The sequence below is a fragment of the Hyaena hyaena genome, unplaced genomic scaffold, assembly GCF_003009895.1.
Source record: "Hyaena hyaena isolate Hyena2069 unplaced genomic scaffold, ASM300989v1 scaffold_510, whole genome shotgun sequence".
Lineage (NCBI taxonomy): Eukaryota > Metazoa > Chordata > Mammalia > Carnivora > Hyaenidae > Hyaena > Hyaena hyaena.
Genome location: NW_024081141.1, coordinates 675,344 through 701,967, shown reverse-complemented (window position 1 = coordinate 701,967; position 26,624 = coordinate 675,344). Strand labels below are relative to the sequence as shown.

General features: G+C 41.7%; 1 protein-coding gene across 1 annotated transcript in view; it reads left to right on the top strand.

Annotated features, from left to right (window-relative positions):
- Nucleotides 1-4,865: 4,865 nt before the first annotated feature.
- The window catches only part of SP1 (Sp1 transcription factor), a 40,584-nt gene continuing 18,825 nt past the window's right edge, over nt 4,866-26,624 (top strand). Inside the window, exons 1-3 of the mRNA XM_039255066.1 lie at nt 4,866-4,968; nt 6,012-6,166; nt 6,479-7,994. Coding sequence (XP_039110997.1) covers nt 4,962-4,968; nt 6,012-6,166; nt 6,479-7,994 — 1,678 coding nt within the window. The 5' untranslated portion in view covers nt 4,866-4,961. The remainder of the gene's footprint in view (nt 4,969-6,011; nt 6,167-6,478; nt 7,995-26,624) is intronic.

Sequence of the window (26,624 nt, the reverse complement as noted above, 5' to 3'; positions counted from 1 at the left end):
AGGTAAAAAAAAAAAAAAAAATTGAGTCTGTTTTGTACTTAACAGCTGTAGTCGTAAGCTAACTTACACATATATAATAGTCATTTCTCAGTCTTCCATTTTAAGTAAACTTTCAGCAACACTTTAACATTGTTAGCTAAGCTTACAATGATGATGTAAAAGGAAGGTTCTGGAGCATCTGCATATTTTAATTTATAAAATGTTCCCAGTTTTGCTAAGTGGGAATTCTTTTTTTAAACTTATTTATTTTTTTAGTACTCTCTACACCCAACGTGGGGCTCGAACTCGTGATCCTGAGATTAAGAGTCCCTGAGCCAGCCAGGCACCTGGAGTGGGAAATTTTTGAAAACTAAAGAGTGGCTTCAAAATCAGGAAGAATGATTTAGTTTGTAAAAGGCAAACAACAAAAGGTGGAAGGTCAGTCCTTGGCATTGTATTATCTGGAGACCTATTCAGGATTTGGGGGCCTAGGCTTCTTTCACTTAAGTGTTTTTTTTTCCTGTGTGTCAATTATATGCCAGGCCTTGAGGATACATAGTGAAAAGGCATGTGGGTTCCACACTGGGGTGGAGCCTGCTTAAGATTCTCTCCCTCTCCCTGTGCCCCTCCCCCCAAATAAGTTAATTTAAAAGCAAACTAATTAATTAAAAGCAAACCTGGAAGGAAAAAAATTCAATATTAAAACAGACAAAATAGGGGTGCCTGGGAGGCTCAGTCAGTTAAGCCTCTGACTCTTGAATTTTGGCTCAGGTTGGTGAGATCGAGCCCTGCATCAGGCTCTGCTCTGACAACTTGGAGCTTGTTTGGAGTTTTTTCCGCTCTGCCCTTCCTCCCCGCCCCCCCCAAGCTGACACACATGTATGCACACAAACATGCATGCTCTCTCTCAAAATAAATAAACATTTAAAACAAAACAAAAAAACCAACAAAACAAAGTGAAAGGCATCATCCAGGCCCCCAAAATGCTTTATCTAGTTGGAAGAGATTGAGTATGTAGATACCACTAATGGAGGTATGTAAAAAGAGCATAGTGGACCAAATATTCAATACCTGGGGGAAGTAGGAAAGACTTCATAGAAGTCGTTCTTAGTGAAGATAAGAGAAAAGGTTAGGTAGCCCAGAAGGAGGGCAAGCTGAGTAAACTATGGTTCTTGACTTTGGAAACCCAAGAAAGAATGCTTTGGGGGAAGAGTCCAGCAAAGAACAAAGTGAAAGCTTAAGACTGCAGTGAACAGTAATGGAAGATGAGCCTGAATTGGTGCAGGCAGACCACTCAGAGTCTTCGCTTCCGCTCTGGAATATTACCACTTAGTACATGTACTATTGTGATTGATTGTGAAGTAAAGCATCTCTTAAATGACGCATGTTGCTTTTTATTTTTTTTTTTTAATTTTTAATGTTTTATTTCTAGGAAAGAGAGAGAGACAGCGCGAGCAGGGAAGGGTGAGAGAGAGAGGGAGACACCGACTCTGAAACAGGCTCCAGGCCCTGAGCTGACAGTCAGCACAGAGCCCGACGCGGGGCCCGAACCCACAAACCGTGAGATCATGACCTAAGCGAAAGTCGGACGCCCAACCGACTAAGCCACCCAGGCGCCCCTGCATGTTGCTTTTTAAACAGTCACTAGGAGTTATTGAAATGATTTCACAAATGGTTATGTAGACAGACATTGGCATGCATGGGATTTGAGAAACCTTTAAATAAGTTTTTCATTTAAAAACATTTAGTTTTGTAAAAAATAAAAATTATTTTAGTTTGGTTTAAAGAAATTTTGTTCAGGTTTTCACAGATGAATTGGACAATGGATCATGCCCATTTGTTCTCTTTTTAAAATTTTTTAATTTTAGAGACCAAGCAGGGTACAGGGGGAGAGAGACATTCTTAAGCAGGCTCCATGCTCAGTGCGCAGCCCGACATGGGGCTCAGACCCACGACCCTGGGATCATGACCTGAGCTGAAACCAAGAGTTCTATGTTCAACCTACTGAGCCACCCAGGTGCCCGCCATTTTTTCTCCACCAGTAAACGAGCATATGTCGAAGACATCTCTCACTAGCCAGGTTGGGAATTCTGTCTGGTCCCGAAGAAGCAAAAAGAGTATTGTGAAAAGAATGAAGGCTCTTGAATTTCTGTGTCTAAATCTATACCTTTTTCTCAGTACCTAGGATAAAATCAAACCCTAGTTCCCATTTCAAGCACAGACCAGATTAGAATCATGGGGAAAAACACAAGCTTTGGAAGTAAAAGTAAAAACCATCATAATTTAGCTGAAGTACGTGAGCCTCAGTTTTCTCATTTGCAAAAGGGGATGGCAATTGAAATTAACTGAAAGGATTAAGTTAGAGAATATATATATATAGTGTATACATGAAATGTTCAGAGGACTGCTCTCTGATGTTAGTTCCTCCCCCACCCCCTCAGCAAGTTTAGGTGTGGTCTTCCCATGAATACGCTAAACAGCTGTTAGAATCTCCACAGCTTGGTTTACAAAGATGACTAATGCAGTTTCTAACGTCCAGGAAGTTTCTTCCCTTCTGGAAGTTTGTTCTCTTCCAGTTTCATCCCTTAGTGTTTCTTAAACTCTGGCTTAGGGACTAATCACTTGAAAGAACTAGTTAAAAATGGATAGTCTCAAGCCCACCCCAGAGAATCTGATTGATTAATCTGAGATGGAGACAAGGAATCCACATTTAAAAGAATTTTATTTATTTTGAGAGAACAAGAGAGAGCTTGCACATGCCTGTGTGCACACAAGGGACAGGTGGGCAGAGAGGGAGAGAAAGAAAATCCCAAGTACCCTTCATGATCAGCAAGGAGCCTGACACGGAGATCAAGACCGGAGCCGAAATCAAGAGTCCGAGGTTCCACCAACTGAGCCACCCAGGCGCCCCCAAATCCACCTCTTTAAACAAGGCAGTCGAAAGGATTTGGATAGAGTCTGTCTGATACTATATTTTGAGAAACCTTGATCTAGGGAGAGATGCTATTAATTGTAATGTAGTGCGAGGTTTTATATAAAGGTATGCAAGAGGATAATGCTACTTGACCTGTCATGGAAGTTGGGGCAGGAATTTTTTTCAGGAGCTAGAAGAGAATACAAAAGTGTTTTTAAGAAATTGTATATATACTCATATATACATACATAAAAGGTTATAGTAGGCATGCTTTATTTGTTTCAAAATCTATAGAAGACTTTTCGTGGGACCCTTCTGGGTTGTGTGTGTACTAGCTTTGTGACCTTGGGCCAGTTATTTCCCAGCCTAAATTTCTAATAAAATACATAACATCTTAATACTACTATCTTCCTCATGAGAAGGACACGAGGGATGGGAAAGCCTAACTGACCTTAGGCACCTAACCCCGTAGGCCTTCAACAGTCACTTCACCTTACTCAGGCCCTATCCAGAGCGGCAGAGGCCTGTTTTAGGGGGATCCAGACTTTAAAACATGACAACGCATCACGAAGTGAACTGTAGATAATGAAGTGACAACATTTAAGTGCTCGAGAGTGACCTCCGTGTCATTGCCAAGTCACCCAGGCCGCCTCCACCGAAACCAGGAAAAAGGAGAGGTAGGATGGAAGGCCAGAAATTCAGGAGCCTTAGGAAAAATTTCCTGTAACTTTATGGTTACAAAAGCAGGAACTCTTTATGCTTAGATGGTAATTTAGAATGAAGGGGAAAAAAAGGAAGTGGCTTATAGGGCACAGACTGTAGGTGGTTCTCCAATGCACTTCGCCTCTGACCAGCTCTCGGAAAGTTAAGCCCACATAAATTAAGTAGTTAGCGTCTTTATCGGGGAGAAGTTAACAAAATGGCGTTTGTTGGCGTCTCACAGCCCTTGTGAACTGTCAGCTCAGTATTAACTGTGTGAGCGCGTCACCAGATTTCGTCGCGCCCGCACCCACAGGCTTACACCCACATTCAGAGGCATCCGCCCACCCCGGGAAGGCGCAGACTTGAGAGGTACTTTTAAGAGCGGTCAAGTGAAGACTCAAACGAGCCCTGGTGGCGAGGCAAAGCTGAGCACCGAACGTCTTGGCCCTGACACTTGTTGAACAGAAGGGCTCCACTGAAGCGTGCCACCTAATCACTGTAAAGACGTCCCCTGAGGAGGGCCAAAATGGCGACGGACTCCTCTTGGCACAGCCCTGCTCCCTCCCCCATGTCGGAGGTTCTCGCAACGCCCATTGGCCGAGTTGGAGGCGGTGCCTGGCTTCCTTCGCCGCCTCATTGGACTGAGTGACTGAGGGAGAGGCCAACTCTCCTCTGCCCACTCCAAAATCCCGCCCTCAGAGTTCACTCGGCGTTTAATTGGCTTTCCGTTGACGTCAATTTGCGTCCTATCGTGTCTTTTTTCAGTGTTAATCCAATCATAACTTTCCTGGCTGCCCGCCTGATTTCTGATTGGTTTTGATCAGCTTCATCCTATCCCATTTCTGCCTACTTCTTACCACCTCCCACCAGAGACTTTGCCCAGGCACGTCCAGGATTCTGGTTGGTCGCTGTTCTGTCATTCCAATCAGAGCTCTTCCTATCCCTACCTCTCCGAGAGCCCGCCTGGCGGTTGACTGGTTTCTTTCCAAGCCTATCATCACTAGCTCCCGCCCACTCTCACTTCCTGCGTCTTTCATTGGCTTTTAAAACTGAGAGGGCGGCCTCCTTGGGCGGACACCCGGCACGCAACTTTGTCTTACACGCCTTGGAAAGCAAGCGAATCTTCCTATTGGACAACGTGCCCGTCCTTCTTCTTCAAGTCCCTCCTTTCTCCCTCCCTCATTGGGCGGGGCAGCAGTGAAGGGGCGGGGCCGAGGCCGGGCTTGTGGCGCGCTGCTCCCTCCTCCTTACCCCCCCCCTCCCTGTCCGGTCCGGGTTCGCTTGCCTCGTCAGCGTCCGCGTTTTTCCTGGCCCCCCCCAACCCCCCCGGACAGGACCCCCTTGAGCTCGTCCCTCAGCTGCCACCATGAGCGGTAAGGATGAGTCCACTCCACGCTTAGGGGTGGGAGGGGAGTGAGGGGGCGCGCGCGAGGGCCGACCAGGCGGTCCCCGCCGTGAGGGGGGGCGGGCGGGAGGCGGCGGCGGCGGCCTTGGTCCCGCCCGGGGCGGAGGGAAGGGAGGGAGAAGGGGCAGTGGCGGGGCCTGCGAGAAAGAGGGGGATGGGCCGCCCGCCCCGGGGGAGGGGGCAGCGTGGCCTCGCCCGCCCCCTGCCCGCCCCGGCCACGGGGGACGGGCCTTACCCCCCACTATTCGGCAGCCCGCCTGAGGCTCCTCCCGCCGGGGGCTGGAGTCGCGGGGGCGGCCCGAACAGTGCAGGCCCCGCCCGGGCCAACCGCCTCCCTGGTCCGCCCTCTGGTCGCCGCCTGCCCCAAGGCCCTCCCCTCCCCCCGTAGATTTCCCCTCCCCCCCACCGTCCCGCCCTTTCCACGCCCCTCACCCCGAAACCGCCCTTTCCTTCTAGGGCCCGCCCTCTGTCTGCCCTGAAACCTCCAGATTCTTAACCCCTGGACCCCTTTAGCACCCTTAGCAATACTCACCAGTGTTTCCCCACTCAGCTTTTTATTCTTTTCCCCTTATCCCTCTTCTATTGTTGCTTTTTACACTTGAATTTTCTTTCTCCATATCCTTCGACCCTAATTTTAGCAAGATTTCCATCCACCCACATGTTGTGTTTTGCCTTACCTATCCTTTTTTTCCCGGGGATACTTTTTTATATTTTGAAACTGTTTGAACATGTCCACCACTCCTCATATTTCCTATGCCAGAAGCACATTTTCAATGTTTTCGAAGTTTAATTTTGTGCAAGGGGGAATTGAGGCCCAATTTTAGCATTACCCAGCCTAGTTTATGTTCTGTATGTCCTACAACTGTCCCTTATCCAGTCCACTTTTTTTTTTTTTTTACATTAGTGCTTTTCACCTTACTTTCTGTTTTATCATAGCGTTCTTTACCCCTTCCTCATCTTACCTTTTTCCTTCCCCCAACTTTAAGTTGTTTATCTCTTAATTCTTTTTAGACCAAGATCACTCCATGGATGAAATGACAGCTGTGGTGAAGATTGAAAAAGGAGTTGGTGGAAATAACGGGGGCAATGGTAATGGTGGTGGTGCCTTTTCTCAGGCTCGAAGCAGCAGCACAGGCAGCAGCAGCAGTGGAGGAGGAGGAGGGCAGGTAAGTGATAATCAGGACAGACGGGAGGAATGTTAAGAGAATGTAAATTTTCTTAGAATATTATCTTTTGGCAGAAACATTTTTAGGAAGGGGCTAAGCCATTTTGTAGCTAGGGAAGTTAGTGTAATGAGGCTGATGATTGGGAGATCCCCAAAGATGAGGATTTCAGCAGTATAGATGGGTCAACTTTTTGTTTCTGGTTCCCCCAACCCCCCACCCCCCATTGTCTGCACTGTTTTGCTGTTTGTTTTATACTGCCCCCTGGGCCGGCAGCTGGGTGTCACTGAACTAATTCCTTTCCTTTCCGGCCAGGAATCCCAGCCATCCCCTTTGGCTCTGCTGGCAGCAACTTGCAGCAGAATTGAGTCACCCAATGAAAACAGCAACAACTCCCAGGGCCCAAGCCAGTCAGGGGGCACAGGTGAACTTGACCTCACAGCCACACAACTCTCACAGGGTGCCAATGGCTGGCAGATCATCTCTTCCTCCTCTGGGGCTACCCCTACCTCAAAGGAACAGAGTGGCAGCAGTACCAATGGCAGCAATGGCAGTGAGTCTTCCAAGAATCGCACAGTCTCTGGTGGGCAGTATGTTGTGGCTGCCACATCCAACTTACAGAACCAGCAAGTGCTGACAGGATTACCTGGAGTGATGCCTAATATTCAGTATCAAGTAATCCCACAGTTCCAGACCGTTGATGGGCAACAGCTGCAATTTGCTGCCACTGGGGCCCAAGTGCAGCAGGATGGTTCTGGTCAAATACAGATCATACCAGGTGCAAACCAACAGATCATCACAAATCGAGGAAGTGGAGGCAACATCATTGCTGCTATGCCAAATCTACTCCAGCAGGCTGTCCCCCTTCAAGGCCTGGCTAATAATGTACTCTCAGGACAGACTCAGTATGTGACCAATGTACCAGTGGCCCTAAATGGGAATATCACTTTGCTACCTGTCAACAGCGTTTCTGCAGCTACCTTGACTCCTAGCTCTCAGGCAGTCACTATCAGCAGCTCTGGGTCCCAGGAGAGTGGCTCACAGCCCGCCACCTCAGGGACTGCCATCAGTTCTGCCAGTTTGGTATCATCACAAGCCAGTTCCAGCTCCTTTTTCACCAATGCCAATAGCTACTCAACAACTACTACCACCAGCAACATGGGAATTATGAACTTTACCACCAGCGGATCAGCAGGGACCAACTCTCAAGGGCAGACATCCCAGAGGGTCAGTGGGCTACAGGGGTCTGATACTCTAAACATCCAGCAGAACCAGACATCTGGAGGCTCTCTGCAAGCAAGTCAGCAAAAAGAGGGAGAGCAGAACCAGCAGACACAGCAGCAGCAACAAATTCTTATCCAGCCTCAGCTTGTTCAAGGGGGACAGGCTCTCCAGGCCCTCCAAGCAGCACCATTGTCAGGGCAGACCTTTACAACTCAAGCTATCTCCCAGGAAACCCTCCAGAATCTCCAGCTTCAGGCTGTTCCAAACTCTGGCCCCATCATCATCCGGACACCAACAGTGGGGCCCAATGGACAGGTCAGTTGGCAGACTCTTCAGCTGCAGAATCTCCAAGTACAGAACCCACAGGCCCAGACAATCACCTTGGCCCCAATGCAGGGCGTCTCCTTGGGGCAGACCAGCAGCAGCAATACCACCCTTACACCCATTGCCTCAGCTGCCTCCATCCCTACCGGCACCGTCACTGTGAATGCTGCTCAGCTCTCCTCCATGCCTGGCCTCCAGACCATTAACCTCAGTGCATTGGGTGCTTCAGGAATCCAGGTGCACCAGCTTCCAAGCCTGCCATTGGCTATAGCAAATGCCCCAGGTAAGGCCTCCGGTCTTCTACATTAATTTCCAGAGCTGGCTAGCATCTTAGCTGCAACTGTTGGGTCTAAGAAAGGAAATAGAGACTTTCGCGGGTAACAGTTTCTTGAGGGCAAGTTGATTAGAGAAATAGCAATGATTCTGTTTAAGTCATTGGAACCGACTTAACGGAAACTTTTTTTCAGTTAACCTTATGAGAAAGGAACACTTCTGGGCAGTGTCCCTGGGATCACTGTGCTTCCCAGTGCCTTTGGTGCTACAGAACAAGGGTCGGCAAACTTTTCTGTTAAAGGGCCAGGTAGAAAATATTTTAGGGCTTATGGGACACATAGTATTCTTTTTGTTTTTTGTTTTGTTTTTGCAGCTTTTTAAAAACATAAAACCATTCTTACCTCAAGGGTTTTATTTGACCTACTGGCCCACTACTTTGTAAGATAAGAATGGATTATAAACTTGATCTCTTTGTATGACGGTTATTAAATAACATATTTCTTATGAACTGTAATTCTAAGTGAGGGAAAAGGGATGGTAGTGGATTTCAGAAGAATTTTCAATGAAGTGAATTCCATGGTTAATATTTAGTTAACTAGAGTATCCTATTTTCTGAGTAAGCTGGTTAAAGTTTAATTTTTAAACTCTTGGTTTCCCTCAAAGTGGAATCTGTCTGCCTCCCCTTACACTAATGTATATTTTCAAAAGCTTGCTGGGTGATTCTGGTACTTCCTAGATGAGAGAACCGTTTCCTAGACTGCTTTGAAAGTAATGTATGGTTGAGAAGGGAGGGGAGAGAAAGGGAGCATGGCCTGGAATGGAGTGGGGAGGTGGAGTTGAGAGAAGTCAGGAATAAGGAGAGCATTGAAGGGAAAAAGCCCTCAGGGAAGAGGTACGTATTGGAATGTATGTTGAATCAGTTGACCACAATATTCAATTATTCATTTTGAACAGTGTTTAACTGTTGGTTAATTTGAAATTTGAAACATGTCCGTTTAAAAAAGTGAAAGTCTGTTTAGAGTTTTGTCATTTTAAGTTCTGTGGCGATAGAGCTAATCTTTAATAAAGTACAAGAAGAGGATACTATAGATTTTTATATTTTGGCGTGATATATAAAAATTATGATGGAAAGTAGTTTAATATCACCAGACTTCTAGTTCTGTTGGAATATATATGGGTTTATGAATTGTTTACTTTTATTAGAATTCTCATTTCAGTTTTTAAAAAGTTTCATTTAAGTAATCTCTACACCCCATGTGGGGCTTGAACTTATGACCCTGAGACCAAGAGTTGAACGCTCTTCTGACTGATCAGCCAGGTGCCCCAAGTTCTCATTTCACTTATACTGGTTCTTACATAAAAGAGGATAACAAACAGACAACCGTATTGCCTGTCTCCTGGAGTTTTGGAAAATGGTGGTGGTGGTGGGGGAGATCTGTTCAACTTCCCTAACTTTTTTTTACATTCCTGAGGTTATTTAAAATGACTACATTTTGAGCCTTAACAGGAAACAGTTTTCTTAATGAATTGGAGATCTTGGAATAGAAAATTAGAGCTGGAAGGGACCTAAGAGATCCTCTAGTACAACTGCCTTATTTTCTAGATGAGGACGTTGAGGTCTGAAGAAGCAGATAAGTGGTGAGGCTACAGCCAGGGCTAGGCTAGGGCTTGTGGTTAGTTCTAGTCTAAGGCACTACCTGTTTTAATTTAGGACAGGAGAAATCCTTTAGATTGTTAAAAATGTTTCAGAAAATATGTCTTTGCTTCTTTGAAATGTAATGTTCTAGGGTTGGCCAAGTGTTTCATAGGCTAAAAATTAGGATAGTAGAAATGGGAAAAGTTAATGAAAACTAAATTCAGCAACCTGGAAAATTAGATACTTGCTGGATAACCTTTACTAATGTGCTTGTTTTCTCTCTGCTCTTAGTTTTTTGCATCCAGCAGTTTTGCCCTTCGTTAAAAGGAAAGCAAAGCTGGGGGATTATTCCAGTTAGTAATAATTTGGATCCTCGCAATTTTTAAACGGTTTATAACTTAGGCTCTCAAGAACAGTTATGAGGTACTCTCGTTGCTAAATCATGCTCTGGGGAAGCCTGCCATTTAATATGTCATAGGATAGGGCTACCTAGCTATTATTGATGGTCTCTGAGGCCAAGAAAATGCATGCCTTTCTGTAAAGTAGCAGCAGCTTGACATTTCACTAATGAGAGAATGAGTCTCTGAAAGGCCATTTTGTGAGCGTTGGGGTTGATTGCTTCATTAATAGTGGTTTCTGAAAAGTTTCCTACTTTCTGGTTAGTCTTCTGCAACATTTTCCCCCCTTCAGTTGATCTAACTTTATCCTTAATGAAAGATAATAAAATCGTTTTCTAGAAGCGGTAACGCTGTTCAGCTGTTGCCTGGCTGCTAAAAATGTCTCCTTTTACCCCCTTACTGGTATATAGAAATTTTACTGGGAAAACTCAATCTCTTGGCAGTATAGTGTGGTAGAAAGAGCACTGACTGTGAAGTCCTGTTGTAGGGGATAGGTGGATAGATACATAGCATTCTACAGAGTGAGACATTATTACATGGTTGTAGAAGCCTGCAGCCTCCGTGGTGTTCACTTCGTTTACTTTTATTATTTTTAAAAATCATCTTTTAGAAATCATTTAAGATCTCCTGTTGACTTTCAATGTTTATTTCTGTTTGCTGAATACACAGGCAAAGGCACAAACTTAGAACCAAAGTAAGCCAGCCGTCTCAATATCCTGTGTTTTTTATGGCTCAGCCCCTGGTAGGTGGTAGTGAGGAAAGGACCACCCAGTAAACTAAGTTTAGTTTCTAGACAGTGAAATGATCTATGGGCTCTGAGGGGTTTTGTTGTTGTTGTTTTAATTTATCTGCAGCTTGTTTTGTTGTTGTCTTTGAAATCAACACCCTTTTTCATTTATCAGCACACTTTCCTTTCATTTTGTAGTTATACTCTCAACAGATCTTGTTTTTTTCCAGTTTAAAACTTCAGGTTTTTTCTCAGACACTACTATGTTCTGAAAACTCTTTTACCAGGTTGAGGGGCGGGGCAGGGGGACAGCTTTGAAAGACAGTTTGTATGACTTCGTGGGAGTTCTGCCTAATAAAGAGTTCAGGGCTAGTCCTTGGCAGGAGAATAGAACATATTTCCTTGATGGCTATAATTCACTCAGGCAAATTTCAGGCACTAAAAATAAAAATTTCACATCTGCTTGGTTTTATCGGGGTCAGGAAAATGTCTTCTCTTAGAAGTTAAGTTAAATGTGATACCAGAGTTAGTTTGCCAGCAGTGTCGCTAAACTTGCGGTCAGATTGCTGAGACCTAATTTGTTAAAAAGTTGCTTTTCAGACTAGGGTATTTGAACAATATGATAAGTGGGTTTAGCTGACTTGAATGTGTTCAAAATTTTTCTAGGGGAAAAGATTACATAAGTTTCTTTTTTAAAATAATATATTTTATCAAATATAATATCAAATGTTCCTGCTTCATTTGCCTTTATCTAATGTTCTGTTTGTTTCTGAAGGTGATGTTAGTGCTTTTAAGTGATTTCAATTTAAGTAGAAAAGGTCTCTTAAAATCTAGGTGCCTTCATTGATTTGAAAAGAATGAGAAGACAGTCCTCAGACCTTGTCAGTTGCTCCTATTTATTCATTCCAGTGGCTTTCTGTGAATGACGTCATCGTTAAATCATGTTGCATTGTGTAATGTGGCCTTTTTAGTTCTTAATTAAATAACAAGAGCACAAGGGTGCCTAGTGTTTCAGAAGAGTTTAGTATCTATTCTGTTCTCATATCTCCCTTTCCTTTTAACTGTTCCACTTTGTAACGTAGCATGTAAATGTTGCCACTAATAATTTAGTTTTTCTCATTCCTTGCTTCTAATTGTTTTGTTTTCTCTCCTTGAAAATGTTGTAAGATGAAAAATGAACATCTGTGGAAAAGCTCTATTACATAATGCCTTGGTCACTTTAGAGTTGGTTGCAAATTTGGGCTGTAACTTGAATTGTACTTTTGCCTCAGTGTTTTTAATTTTTTTAATGTTTTATTTATTTCTGAGAGAGAGAGAGAGAGAGGCAGGCAGTGAGCAGGAGAGGGTCAGAGAGGGAGAGGGAGATACAGAATCCAAAGCAGGCTCCAGGCTCTGAGCTAGCTGTCAGCACAGAGCCAGTACGCGGCTCGAACCCACGAACCTCACGAACTGAACCTCACGAACTGAACTATGAGATCATGACCTGAGCTGAAGTTGGAAGCTTAACTGACTGAGCCACCCAGGGGCCCCGCCTCAGTGTTTTTAAAACTCTGAATGGCTTATGGAAATCGGGCAGTATTACTTGTTTGGCAACTTTGAATGTGCTTTTCTAATTTACTGTAAATCTTTCTAACCGTGTGTCTGTGTACAAAATAATAACAATTTTGAAGGAGTTAAAATATAAAATCCCTACGTGAAGACAAAGACTTTACCGTTAAGTGATGAGAGAACTAAGTTAAAAATCTATACATCTTTGAAAACAAAAAATTATTTTTTTAGGAAAACAGATTTGATGCAAATAATCTAAAAGAGGTTAAACGTGGAGTTTTTCAAATACATTCAATATGTTCTTCCTTAAATTGACTTAAAACATTTTTTTTTTTTAACATTTCTTTATTTTTGAGAGACAGAGCACAAGTTGGGGAGGGCCAGAGAGAGAAGGAGACACAGAATTGGAAGCAGGCTCCAGGGTCCGAGCTGTCAGCACAGAGCCTGATGAGGAGCTCGAACTCACAAACTGTGAGATCATGACCTGAGCTCAACTGACTTGGTCAGATGCTTAACCGACTAAGCCACCCAGGCGTCCGTGAATTGACCTTTTTTGATGGATTAAAAGTTACAGCTCTTTGCAAACATAATACAATTAAGCCAGACTATCAGTGATAATAGCAACTAAACTGAAGATTCCTAGAGCTGAAAACCCTCAACCCTTCCAAGTACCCCCATTTTGACAGAAGTTAAGGAGTAGATTCAATGACTTGCCAGAGGTCACTGACAAAATTTATAGAGTAACAGAGATCTTTTGACTTCAGATCAATATCTTTTTCCACTATACTACACTAGTATCTTTTTTCCATTTATTTTTTATTTTTAAAATTTTTAATGTTTTATTTATTTCTGAGAGAGAGAGAGAAAACTAACATGAGCAGGGGAGGGTCAGAGAGAGAGGGAGATACAGAATCTGAAACAGGCTCCAGGCTCTGAGCTGGCTGTCAGCACAGAGGCCGATGCGGGACTTGAACCCATGAACTGCGAGATCATGACCTGAGCCGAAGTCGGATGCCCAACCGACTGAGACACCCAGGCACCCCTCAATTTATTTTTTATTTTTATTTTTGAGACAGAGAGAGACAGAGCACAAGTGGGGGAGGGGCACAGAGAGATGGAGACACAGAATCTGAAACAGGCTCCAGGCTCTGAGCTGTCAGCACAGAACCCGATGCGGGGCTTGAACCCATGAATTGTGAGATAATGCCCTGAGCTGAAGTTGGACGCTTAACTGACTGAACCACCCAGGCACCCCTCAATTTTTTTTTAAAGATTTTAATTTTTTAAATGTTTATTTTTGAGAGAGAGAGAGAGGCAGAAAGAAGAGGACAGAGGATCCAAAGCGGGCTCTGTGCTGACAGCCCAGAGCTAGATGTCGGGGGGGGGGGGGGGCGCGAAGGGGCTCACTCTCACTAGTGGGTGAGATCATGAGCTAAGCCGAAACCAAGAGTCGCTTAATGGACTGAGCCACCCAGGCACCCCAAAGACAACCTTTTCATAAACTTTTTGTTATGAATCATAATTTGTTGTAATCAGATTAATTTGAATTTAATCTTTATTAAGTGAAATCTAAATAATTAGTGATGTGATCAAAATATTAAGAAGGGAAGAGCAAGATGGCAAAAGAAAAATCAAAGACCTTTCGTCACTTTGAGAACATGAAGGTCAGCTATGTCGTATTGAGATATGTGTGTAGAATGGTATCACACCCACCCCCTTTTTCCTTTTTACAGTTAAGAAGATGTGATGTGTTTTCCCTGACTGTACCTTTATTCTTTTTTCCTGATATGCTTGAGACATTTTCATAGCAAACTTTATCTCCTTATTGTTCCTCATTTCTTGTTTTCCATGTTATCAGGAAATTTCAGTGTCTGCGTTCTCTACCCACCACGTTTCTGGTTTAAAAAAAAAAATTATCCTGACATACTTCTTGGGGATACAGTTTAACAACCCTTTGAGAGACTGTATAGGCCCCAATTTTGTCTAGGCCTTACATAGACAATGCATAATATTTCTTATGGTCACTGGTGGTATCTGAAAAGTACTATGCTTAGAATTCTGTGGCAATTTCTTGGACTCATGGAACATTGTGTTTTAGTTTTATTTTTTTTTTAATTTTTTTTTTAATGTTTTATTTATTTCTAGGAGAGAGGGAGAGAGAGACAGCGTGAGCAGGGGAGGGTCAGAGAGAGAGGGAGTCACAGACTGAAACAGGCTCCAGGCTCTGAGCTGGTAGTCAGCACAGAGCCCGACGCGGGGCTCGAACCCACGAACCGCGAGATCATGACCTAAGCGAAAGTCGGACGCCTAACCGACTAAGCTACCCAGGCGCCCCGTGTTTTAGTTTTATACAGACTATTTGTTTCAAAGAAGGTAAAAAGCTCTTAACTCCAAAAACAATATTTGGAAATTTTCCATATTATCAAGAAATTTCTTTGTTTGGCTTGCCATTCCTTAACAGAATATCTTTTTGGCATTATCATGTTTTGAATGGCTTCCTTATTTATCCTTAAATACTGTTAAGAAATTCAGTAATAGGGGCGCCTGGGTGGCTTAGTCGGTTAGGCGTCCGACTTTCGCTTAGGTCATGATCTCGCGGTTCGTGGGTTCGAGCCCCGCGTCGGGCTCTGTGCTGACTGCCAGCTCAGAGCCTGGAGCCTGTTTCAGAGTCTGTCACTCCCTCTCTCTCTGACCCTCCCCTGCTCACGCTGTCTTTCTCTCCTAGAAATAAATAAAAATATTAACAACAACAAAAAAGAAATTCAGTAATACTCATGGTTCAGTTAACTTACTTAGGCATTTACTGAACACCAGTATACTTAGTAATATAATTGCCCCCAGCAGACTTGAGAGTTTTGAGATTCAGAAAGTGTGACAGTGAAAATGGATTCATGCTTTATTCATGGACAAATGTAGCAAAATTTATTGAACATTTATTGTGTGCACATGTACTAGGCTCTCAGAATCCACTGACACAGATGATGGTCCTTGCCTTCATGGAGCACCAGTTCCTTTTGTCCTATAGTTATCTGCTCTTAGTGCACTCCAGAGGGCCGAAGTTTTCACACGGCAAATACGGAGAGTTGCAGAAAATATATGAAACAATAGGGCCACACTATTTTGGATATATAGTTTTCTTTTACTATATATATTGTAAAATTGTTATATATTGTCAGGTTTATTTCTAATGAAAAATACTGTCATGGCTTTAATATTTTATTAGTTGCTTATACTTTTACTTATCATTTTGATTCAAGTTTGTAAAAGCAGATGTATGGAAAAGGGGGAAGAGAATTCCATAAATATTGTGATTTACTTAATGGTAATAGTGTTTTTGTTCATTATTGAATCCTTAGCATTTACATATTTTTAAAGAAAAATTATGTAAAATGAAAGCTAATACAAAGTAGTATAGTTATTTTTTGAATAATTATTTTTAAATTTGATTAAAATATATAACAAAATTTACCATCTTAAAAAAATTTTTTTTATGTTTATTTATTTTTGAGAGAGAGAGAGATAGACAGCACCGGAGAGGAGGGTAGAGAGAGAGGGAGACAGAATCTGAAGCAGGCTACAGGCGTCACGATGTCAGCGCAGAGCCCAATGTGGGGCTCAAACTCACGAACCTCAAGATCACAACCTGAGCCAAAGTTGGACACTTAACCAACTGAGCTACAGAGGCACCCCCAAAATTTACCACCTTAATCATTTTTAAATGAACAGTTCAGGTGTTAATGCAGTATATTCACATTGTTATGCAGCAGATTTCCAGATCTTCTTCATCATATAAAACTGAAACTGTACCCATTAAACTTGTTTCCCCTCCTCCCATTCCCTTGCAACCTTTATTCTACTTTCTATTTGACTACTTTAGACTACTAATTTGTCATAAACATAGAATCATAGAGTGCTTGCCTTTTTGTGGCTGGCTTATTTCACTTAGCTTAATATCGTCAAAGTTCACCGATACCGTTATCATAGCATATGACAAGATTTCCTTTGTATGGCTGAATAATATTCCATTGTATGTATATACCGCATTGTCTTTATCCGTTCATCTGTCATGGACATTTGGGTTGCTTCTACCTCTTGGCTATTAGGAATAGTGCTGCTTTGAACTTGAGTGTATAAATATCTCTTTGAGGTCCTGCTTTCAATGGATATATACCCAGATGTAGGATTGATGGATCATATGGTAATTCTGTTTTAAAAAATATGCTTACTTTGGTAACTTTGCTTTTAGCTTCTATAAAGAAACTTTGTTTATATTTATTTTTTAAAAATTTGTTTTAATGTTTGTTTATTTTTGAGAGAGAGACAGTGCATGAGCAGAGGAGGGGCAGAGAGAGGGGGAGACACAGAATCCGAAGCAGGCTCCAGGCTCTGGCTGTCAGCACAGAGCTTGATGTGGGGGGTTGAACTCACGAGCTCTGAGATCATGACCTGAGCCAAAGTCCAATGCTCAACCGACTGAGCCCCCCAGGTACCCTTCTATAAAGAAACTTAAAAACAAAACAACCTCATAGTTTTGTGCTATGTTTATAGTCAGAACTACATTTTAAACTTTTCTACCTGAGTACTTTTCTCATAAGATTATTTCCAAATTTCCTAACCTGATGGAGCAAGATCATTCACTAATATATACATAATAGTTGATATCCAGTTGCTTCTAGGTTATTTAAATCTTGGATGTCTGTAAAGTAAGATGCTTAAAATGGAACTCAAGGGTTGAGACTTAAGACAAGAATTATTTCTGGTTAGGATTGTACAAGAAAAATTGTCATGATATCCAATGTGAGCATGATTTTAAAAATAAATCCTTCTTAGGTAATACGTAATTGCTTACCTCTTTTTTAATTACTCAGGCATAAAAGGCCACAAAAAGTAAAGATGGGTTGTTGCTGGCAAGCCTTTCCCTTTATGGAATTAATTCAATGACCACCTACCCCCAGGCCTAGAAAACAGTTGTCCCAGACGATTGGATAGCCTCATCTCTAGCTTACATACTTACTTAGGAAACTGTGGCATAGCCAGGCATCTTGGTGTAGTGGTAATTAATCTTTTAGTCAAATGCCTGGTCAGAGCTGTCTTAATAAAAATTTTAACATATCATCACATTGTATTTTTTTTACCTGCAATGTGAAACAAACTCAGATGCATCCAGAATTAAATTACTCATGGTTCTTTGATTTATTTCTGAAAACATTCTGACAGCTAATTGGTTTAAGTCTTAAAATTTTTATTTCAGTAACTAAAATGGAGATATTAAAAAATATCATATATTACCTAGATGTGCCTTACCATAAAAATGTAAGCAATAAGCATTTCAGCTTAAATAGGTGCATGTAATGGGGGTTACATGAAATAGGCACTTTCATTTCCTACATTTCTTTCTTGGTATTGAAAATTTATACTCCAGGGGACCTGGGTGGCTCAGTCAGTTAAGCAACCGACTCTTTTTCTTTTCTTTTTAATACTTACTTATTTTTTAAATTTTTTTATTTTTGAGAGAGTACAAGTGGGGAAGGGACAGAGAGGGGGACAGAGGATCTGAAGTGGACTCTGTGCTGACTACAGTTAGCCCAGTGTGCGGCTCGAACTCAAAAATGGAACCGTGAGATGATGACCTGAGCTGAAGTCAGACACTCAGCTAACTTAGCCACCCAGCCAGTACCCCCCACCATGTTTGTTTATTTTTGAGAGAGGGGGGAAGGGACAGGGAATTTGAAGTGGGCTTCATGTTGACACGAAGGATCCAGATGTGGGGCATGACCAACTTTTGATTTCTGCTCAGGTCATGATCGAGCCCCGAGTTGGCCTCCACACTGACAGCATGGTGCCTGCTTGGGATTCTCTCCCCCTCTTCCCCTTCCCTGCTCATTCTCTCTGTCTGTCTGTCTCTCTCTCACTCAAATATAAAAAAATTAAAAAACACAGGAACAGAAAATTATGTAAAAAAATTTGTACTCTATGGGTTATTTGATTTTAAAGTTTGTTTATTTCGAGAGAGAGAGCGAGAGAGAGAGAGCACACGTGCACAGGAGGGGCAGGGAAAGGGGGGAGAGAGAATCCCAAGCAGGCCCTGTACTGCTGTGTGAGCCCAACTTGGGTCGGAACCCGTGAACCATGAGATCATGACCTAAGCCAAAATCAAGAGTCAGACATTCAACCTACTGAGCCACCCAGTTGTGCCCCTCCTAGGTATATTCTTTTCTTCTTTCTTTCCTTTTTCATTTTCTCTCTTTCCCTTCTCTTCCCTTCCCTTCCCTTCCCTTCCCTTCCCTTCCCTTCCCTTCCCTTCCCTTCCCTGAGAGGGCGCTAGTGAGTAAGGGGCAAAGAGAGAGGGGAAGAAAATCCCACAAGGGGCAGAGAGAGAGGGAGAGAGAGAGAGAAGTGGGGCTCACCTGAAACAGGGCTTGCTCACATTTTACCCAAAGTGGGGCTTGTGCTCACAAATTGTGAGATGATGACCTGAGCTGAAGTCAGATGCTTAATGACTGAGTCACCCAAGCACCCTCCTAGGTATATTTCTAAGAGAAAGAGAAATATATAGTCCCACAGAAACTTGTATACAAGTGTTTATGACAGCACTATTTATTCATAGTTGTGAAAAGATGGAGACAACCTAAGTGTCCAGTGGATAAACAAAATGTGATATATCTGTGTGGTGGAATACTATTCAGTCATTAAAAGGAATGAGGTATTAATAAATGCAATGTGATTGAACTTGGAAAACATTGGTTATTTTTTTTTTTTAATAATGTTTATTTTTGAGAGAGAAAGAGGGAGACAGAGCATGTGCAGGGGAGGGGCAGTGAGGGGGGAGACAGAGAATCCAAAGCAGGCTCCAGGCTGTCAGCACAGAGCTTGATGTGGAGCTTGAAGTCATGAACCGTGGGATAGATCATGACTTGAGCTGAAGTCAGACACTTAACTGACAGCCACCAAGGTGTCCCAAAACATTCTGTTAAATAAAAGAAATAAGCCAGAGAGGTCACATATTTTAATATTCTGTTTATATGAAGTAGCTGGAATAGGAAAATGCATAGAGACAGTGGTTGCCAGGTTATGGGGTGAGAGGAAAATGGGGAACGATTACTTAATCGGTATGGGTATTTTTCTGGGGTGATGAAAGTTTTGAAAGTATAAAGAGGTGGTGGTTGCACAGCATTGTGAATGCACTAAATGCCACCAAATCACACACTTTAAAATGGTTAATTGTTATGTGAATTTTACCTCAATTAAAAAACAGTTCTAAGGGGGGCACCTGACTGGCTTAGTCGGTAGAACATGTGACTTGCTCTCGGGGTTGTGAGTTCAAGCCTAACATTAGCTGTAGAGCTTACTTAAAAAAATTCTAATTATCAGTGAGTCAAAGGTTTTATACATTTAATGTTTCGATATTTACAGCTAAACTGATTTTCTAAAGCTAACAGTTTATATTCCAGTTATTACCAGTCTTTGCCTTAAATAAGAGGGGAAAAAGATTTTTGCTTTAATTAGCATCATTAAATATATTTTTATTTGTTATTTTCATTTTTTTCTTTTCTGAGCTGCCTGTTGTTTTTTTCCTAGCACTTTGTTTTAATACATTTTATAAAAGTTTTAATATTTTCTCTCATTACTACTTAAAATTTATTCCTGATTGGTCTCTTATTCTTCCAGGTGAATTTGACACATTTTGTCAGGTTCCCCAAATAAATCCTTCTGGGATTTTTATTTTACACTTGACTGTAGCCAAAAGACCAAGAAGTGGTAGGGGGGTTTATTTTGATTCATTATGTTTTCATTATTTTCTTATTTGTCCTACACATTTATTGCTGGTTAAGCTTAGTATTTTATAGTTCTGCTGCTCTTTTGAAAAGGACTTTTTCTTCCATTTCATTATTTATTTATTTATTTTAAAGATTTTTTTTTTTTCCACTTTTACTTTTTAAAAATGTTTATTGGGGTGCCTGGGTGGCTTAGTCGGTTAAGCGTCTGACTTTCGCTTAGGTCATGATCTCACGGTTCGTGGGTTCGAGCCCCACATTGGGCTCTGTGCTGACTGCCAGCTCAGAGCCTGGAGCCTGTTTCAGTCTGTGACTCCCTCTCTCTCTGACCCTCCCCTGCTCATGCTGTCTCTCTCTCTCTCTCCTAGAAAGAAATAAAAAATATTTTTTTAAAATGTTTATTTATTGGAGGGAGGGCAAAGAGAGAAGAGAGAGAATCCCAAGCAGGGCTCTGTGCTGTTAGTTTAGAGCCCTACTTGGGCTCAAACTCATGAACTGAGATTGTGATCTGAGTTGGAATCAAGGGTTGGATGCTTAACCATCTAAGCCACTTAGGTGCCCCTCTTGGTTTTTACTTTTATTTGCATTATTTTATGTGGAATTTACTTCTAGGCCTTAAATTTTGTGGGTTTTGTTGTTTTTTTTTTTCCCCCAGTTTCTTCTGGGGTATTTTTTTCTTCTGTGCAACTTCCTCATCTGGTTTAGGAACAGTCTGCTCTTTTTCAGTAAGGATCATCTCCATGTGGCAGGGAGAGCTCATGTATGGATTAATCTGACCATGAGCCCTGTTAAGTTCTATGCCACATCTTGGGGGTTTTGTTCTCCTGGAGGTGCTCAATGACCAGACAAATCTACATTGAAACCCTTAAGGTCAGCATTACTCTCTGCATTTTTAAGCACGTGTAGTAAAAAATTTAGCCCTCTTTTTAGGCTGCGAACCTTATGTCCAGCCCCACTGTTTGGCCTTGGGCACACCTACCAACTCCACCATTGTAGCGACATAATGGCGCACATTGCTTCTGCAGAGTGACATCTTTCAGATGCTTGGTGGATTTTTGGGTCTGCATATCCTTAATGGCCTCAGCAGTTTCACATGTATTCTTTTAAGTGGCACAAGATTTGAACCTCTTGATTTGCATGATTTTGTTGGGTTTTCCGGGTCAAGTGAATAGCAAACCATTTTCAGAGATCCCCTCAGGCCACTTACAGGAAGAGCTTTTAAGATTTTATTTTAAATAATCTCTACAGCTAACATGAGGCTCGAACCCACAACCACGAGATCAAGAGTTACATGCTCTACCAACTGAGCCATCCAGGCACCCCTCTTTCATTTTATTTCTTACGGATTTTTATTTGTATATAGGATAGCTGTTGACTTATGGGCATTGAATTCCTAATGGCTTACTGTAATCTTACTGCTTTCAATAGTTTTTAGTGATTTTCCTTGGATTTCTAGGTATACTCCTATGATCCACAAATAATTTTACCTACTCCTTTCTAATATTTATACTTCATTCTTGTCTTGTTAGGTAATAGTGGTAATAGGATCCTTGTTTTATATCTCACTTTTTAAAGGGGTGGTTTTTAATTACTGTGTAATATTCTATCAAGTCATTTGCCATAATTTCTTATTTCCTTTTGTCAAATATTCAGGTACTTTCAAATTTCCCTGTGTTTTAAATATAGACTATAACAGAGCATACAACTTTCTCATTTTGAATCATAATGTACTTAGAATAAATCCTTAGGAGTTGGTTGTTGATTCGTTCATTACATAATGTTAAAAGAACAGAAAACATAAAACCTAAAATATATTAAATAAAATATGTCTGAAATATCCATTGCCATATCAAGTAAAAGTTGAAGGAAACCAGGATAGGAAAAGGGGGACACAAATGTATTAGATGAGTACCTGTACATTTTCATGGAGTAGCATTTCTCTTTTATCTTTTGTGACACTGTCATTGACAGTTTTTGTTTTTTTTTTTTTTTTTTTTTACATCTTTATTTTATTTTGAGAGACAGAGAGTGAGCAGGAGAGGGCCAGAGAGAGAGGGAGACACCGAATCTGAAACAGGTTCTGAGCTGTCAGCACAGAACCTGACGCAGGGCTCAAACCCACGAACTGTGAGATCATGACCTGATCCGAAGTCGGACACTTAACTGACTGAGCCACCCAGGTGCCCCTGTCATTAGCAGTTTAAAGCGGCTATGTGTTTTTGCAACACCAGCTATAAATGAGAATGTCTGCTTTTAGTATTTATCTACTAATCTAGATAAATTAAGACAAAGTGAAGTCTGGTTCTCATAATCAAAAGATCTTTTCACAGAACATGATAGGTGAGTATTACTATTCATTTTTCTTTAGGCCCTACAAGCAAAATTAATCTGGTCTTGGTTATGGGAGAGGCTCTAGGATATCTGAGTTTAAAGAACTTATCTTCCCTATGTACATTTCTACTTACTTTCAACATCCTTTCATGGTTTTATCATCACACAGCATCTCATTACTATATTTTATCCAGAAAGTTTTCTGAAAACATGAAGTTTAATCTGGACTGTTTCTCCTTTTAAGACAACACTGTGTATTCAGAGTTGTTATTTCTGCATCACTAATCAACACCAAACTATTTTTAATGGGAATCAAATATAATTTGAAGACTGTGATAGGATTTTCCTTTTTCAATGGTACATACGGTGGTTAGAAGCAAAATACTAATGTGCATTTTATTTTTTGCTTGTTTTACAGTATTCTTTTATTGGTGCTATTTTAGAGATATTGATGATTGAGTTTGATACTACAACTCTCCTAGATAAGTTCAAAATAACATACTGTGAGAAGTAAGAGTGCACATATAGATGGGAGGAAAAAAACATTAAAAGTCACATTCAACCCTTTTCTTTCTTTCTTTTTTTTTTTTAATATTTTTATTTATTTCTAGGAGAGAGAGAGATAGCGTGAGCAGGGGAGGGTCAGAGAGAGGGAGACACAGACTCTGAAATAGGCTCCAGGCTCTGAGCTGGCAGTCAGCCCAGAGCCTGACGCAGGGCTCGAACCCACGAACCGCGAGATCATGACCTAAGCAAAAGTAGGACGCTTAACTGACTAAGCCACCCAGGCGCCCCAGCCCTTTTATTTTCTTAATATACAGTGATTTATTGAGTGCCTCCTAGGTGTCAGGAACAATACTAATAAGTATGCTTTATATATTAATTTTTTTAATGTTTATTTTTGAGAGACAGTATGAGAGGGGGAGGGGGAGAGGGAGACAGAGTCCAAAGCAGGCTTCAGGTTCTAAGATGTCACCATGGAGCGTGACATGAGGCTTGAACCCACGAACCCTGAGATCATGACCTGAGCCAAAGTCAGATGCTTAACCCACAGAGCAACCCAGGCGCCCCTGCTTATACTGATTTTATTAGTCCAGTGTAATTATATCCTTTTTTGCTGATGAGGAAAGTAAGGCTTAGAGAGGTTACTCTGCTGGTAAGTGGTGAAACCAGGATTCAGACCTGGGTTTGTCTAACTGCACCATTATAGGGTATTTAATGTCCTTATTGATTTTAATCATGAGACGTTTCCAGTAATTTAAAAATGTCAGTTAATGGATATGAACAGTGCAAATGTCAGTCAAAAGAACCTGATTCAGGGCACCTGGGTGGTGGCTCAGTCGGTTAAGCATCTGACTTTTTTTTTTTAATTTTTCTAATATTTATTCATTTTTGAGATACAGAGACAGCGTGTGAGCGGGGGAGGGGCAGAAACCTGAACTGAAGTTGGGACGCTTAACCGACTGAGCCACCCAGGTGCCCCATGCATGTGACTCTTGATTTCAGCTCAGGTCATGATCTCGTGGTTTGCAGGATGGAGCCCTGCATTGGGCTTTGTGCTGAGACTGTAGAGCCTGCTTGGGATTCTCTCTCTCTCTCTCTCTCTCTCTCTCTCTCTCAATCTCTCTCAAAGTAAAAGTTTAAAAAAAAAAAAAAAGAACCTGATTTAAAGACCAACAAGAGAGGAGAAGATGTGCTTATCTCTCCTTTATTTTAATTTTTTTTGGTGCAAAAAAGGTGGTTTTATTAAAGTATGAGGACAGAACCTGTGACCAGAAAGAGCTGCCTCAGCTTTCCTTTAATTAGGAAAGTGGAAGCATGAATGAAGTCCAAAATTAATTTTATTATTTTCCTGTTTATTTTGTCACTTTCTTGCTCTTAGTAAACCAAACCAAATGATTATATTCTCTTAACCTTTATATCCTTCTCCCACGGCTTGCCTCTGGTGTTGTGTGTGTATGTGTGTATATATTTAAATAAATTTTATTTATTTTTTTTTTAATTTTTTTTTTTTAATGTTTTATTTATTTCTAGGACAGAGAGAGAGACAGCGTGAGCAGGGGAGGGTCAGAGAGAGAGGGAGTCACAGACTGAAACAGGCTCCAGGCTCCGAGCTGGCAGTCAGCACAGAGCCCGACGCGGGGCTCGAACCCACGAACTGCGAGATCATGACCTAAGCGAAAGTCGGACGCTTAACCGACTAAGCCACCCAGGCGCCCCATATATTTAAATAAATTTTAAATCATACCAGTCTGAATAATAATAGTAATTATAGCTAGTTTGGGAGGGATGTTAAAGTGAGACCCCATCCCCAGGAAATTATCACTATGCTAAGAGCTGGGGGAAAAGATATGACAATCTAATTCATTTTCTCTTTCTTGAAAAAGTTTTTAATATGGAATGATGTTGATAAAGGTGGGAAGTAAGTAAAATTCTTGGAATTCAGAAGAATGTCAATATGTTACTAATAATGATCAGATTTTGAGATCTTTATTTTTTGGACATGAAAAATGGGGAAATCTGTACTTTTGGATTCATGTTGGATGATATAAAACTAGAGTGTTTAGTACAGAAACATTACCTGGACGCCTGGGTGGCTCCGTTGGTTAAGCTTCTGACCTCGGCTCAGGTCATGATCTTTCAAGAGTTTGATCCCTCAAGAAGATGTGGTTTATCTATAACATGGAATACTACATGGCAATGAGAAAAAATGAAATCTGGCCATGTGTAGCAACATGGATGGGCCTTGAGGGTGTTATGCTGAGCGAAATAAGTCAGGCAGAGGAGGACAAATACCGTATGTGTGCACGTATAGGAGGATTAGGAGGAACTTAACGGAGGACCAAGGGGGAGAAGAAGGGGGGAAATGGGGAGAGGGAGAGGGGCAAACCATGAAAGACTCTTGAATACTGAGAACAAACTGAGGACTGATGGGTGTGTGTGGGGGAGGGGGGAGATGGGCATGGAGGAGGGCACTTGTGGGGATGAACACTGGGTGTTATATGGAAACCAACTTGACAATAAACTATTCGTAAAAAAAAAAAAAAAGTTCGATCCCTACATTGGGTTCACGTGAGCGCATGCACACTTGCGCGCGCCCTCTCTCTCTCAAAAATAAATGTTAAAAATGAAAAAAAAAAAAAGGAAAGATAACCAAAGCTGAAAAAACACCTAGTTTTGATGGAGAAACATCTGAATTATGCTTCCTCAGATGATCCCAGTTAAATTTTGTGAATTGCTTTTCCCCCTAAACCTCTTTGCTGGGAGGGTGGACTCTAAAAATTCCTCTATCTCTTAGTTACAGTGACACCTACTGGTAAGAACCTTTGATATCATTGTGCAGATTGCTCCATACTTAAAACTACTGATTTACTGAGATGTGAAGAATCAGTTGTTAAATCTGTAAAACACTGTTAATAATGAAAGGGTAAGATGCACAGGCTGACTTAAAAAATTTTTTGTTTTTTGCTGTGTAGGCGTTTTTAATGATAAAAGTTACATAATTAAATTACAGAAAATAAACAGAAAGGAGAAAAACAAAATAACTACTCCCCATCACAGTCACCAGTTTTGGTGTGTTTTCTTCTACTTTATTTCGATTTTAATGTATTTAAACTTTTAAGTTTACTTATTTTGAGAGAGAGCATGAGCAGGGGAGGGGCAAAGAGAGGAGAGAAGGAGAATCCCAAGCAGGTTCTGTACCACCAGTGCAGAGTCTGCCACAGGCACTTGAACTCACAAACCCAAGAGATCATGACCTGAGCTGAAATACACAGTTGGATACTTAACCAACTGAGCCACCCAGGTGCCTCTTTTTTAAAGCATCTTAATTGAGCTCTAACTCATATAATTCACCCATTTAAAATGTACAGTTCAGGGGGCACCTGGGTGGCTCAGTTGGTTATGCCTCCAACTTTGGCTCAGATCATGATCTGACGGTTTGTGAGTTCTAGCCCTGCCTTGGGCTGTGTGCTGACAGCTCGGAGCCTGGAGTCTGCTTCAGATTCTGTGTCTCCCTCTCTCTCTGTGCCTTCCCCATTCATGCTCTGTCTTTCTCTCTCTCTCTCTCTCTCTCAAATAAATTTATTTAAAATTTTTTTGGGGCGCCTGGGTGGCTTAGTCGGTTAAGCGTCCGACTTTCACTTGGGTCATGATCTCGCGGTTCGTGGGTTCAAGCCCCGCGTCGGGCTCTGTGCTGACTGCCAGCTCAGAGCCTGGAGCCTGT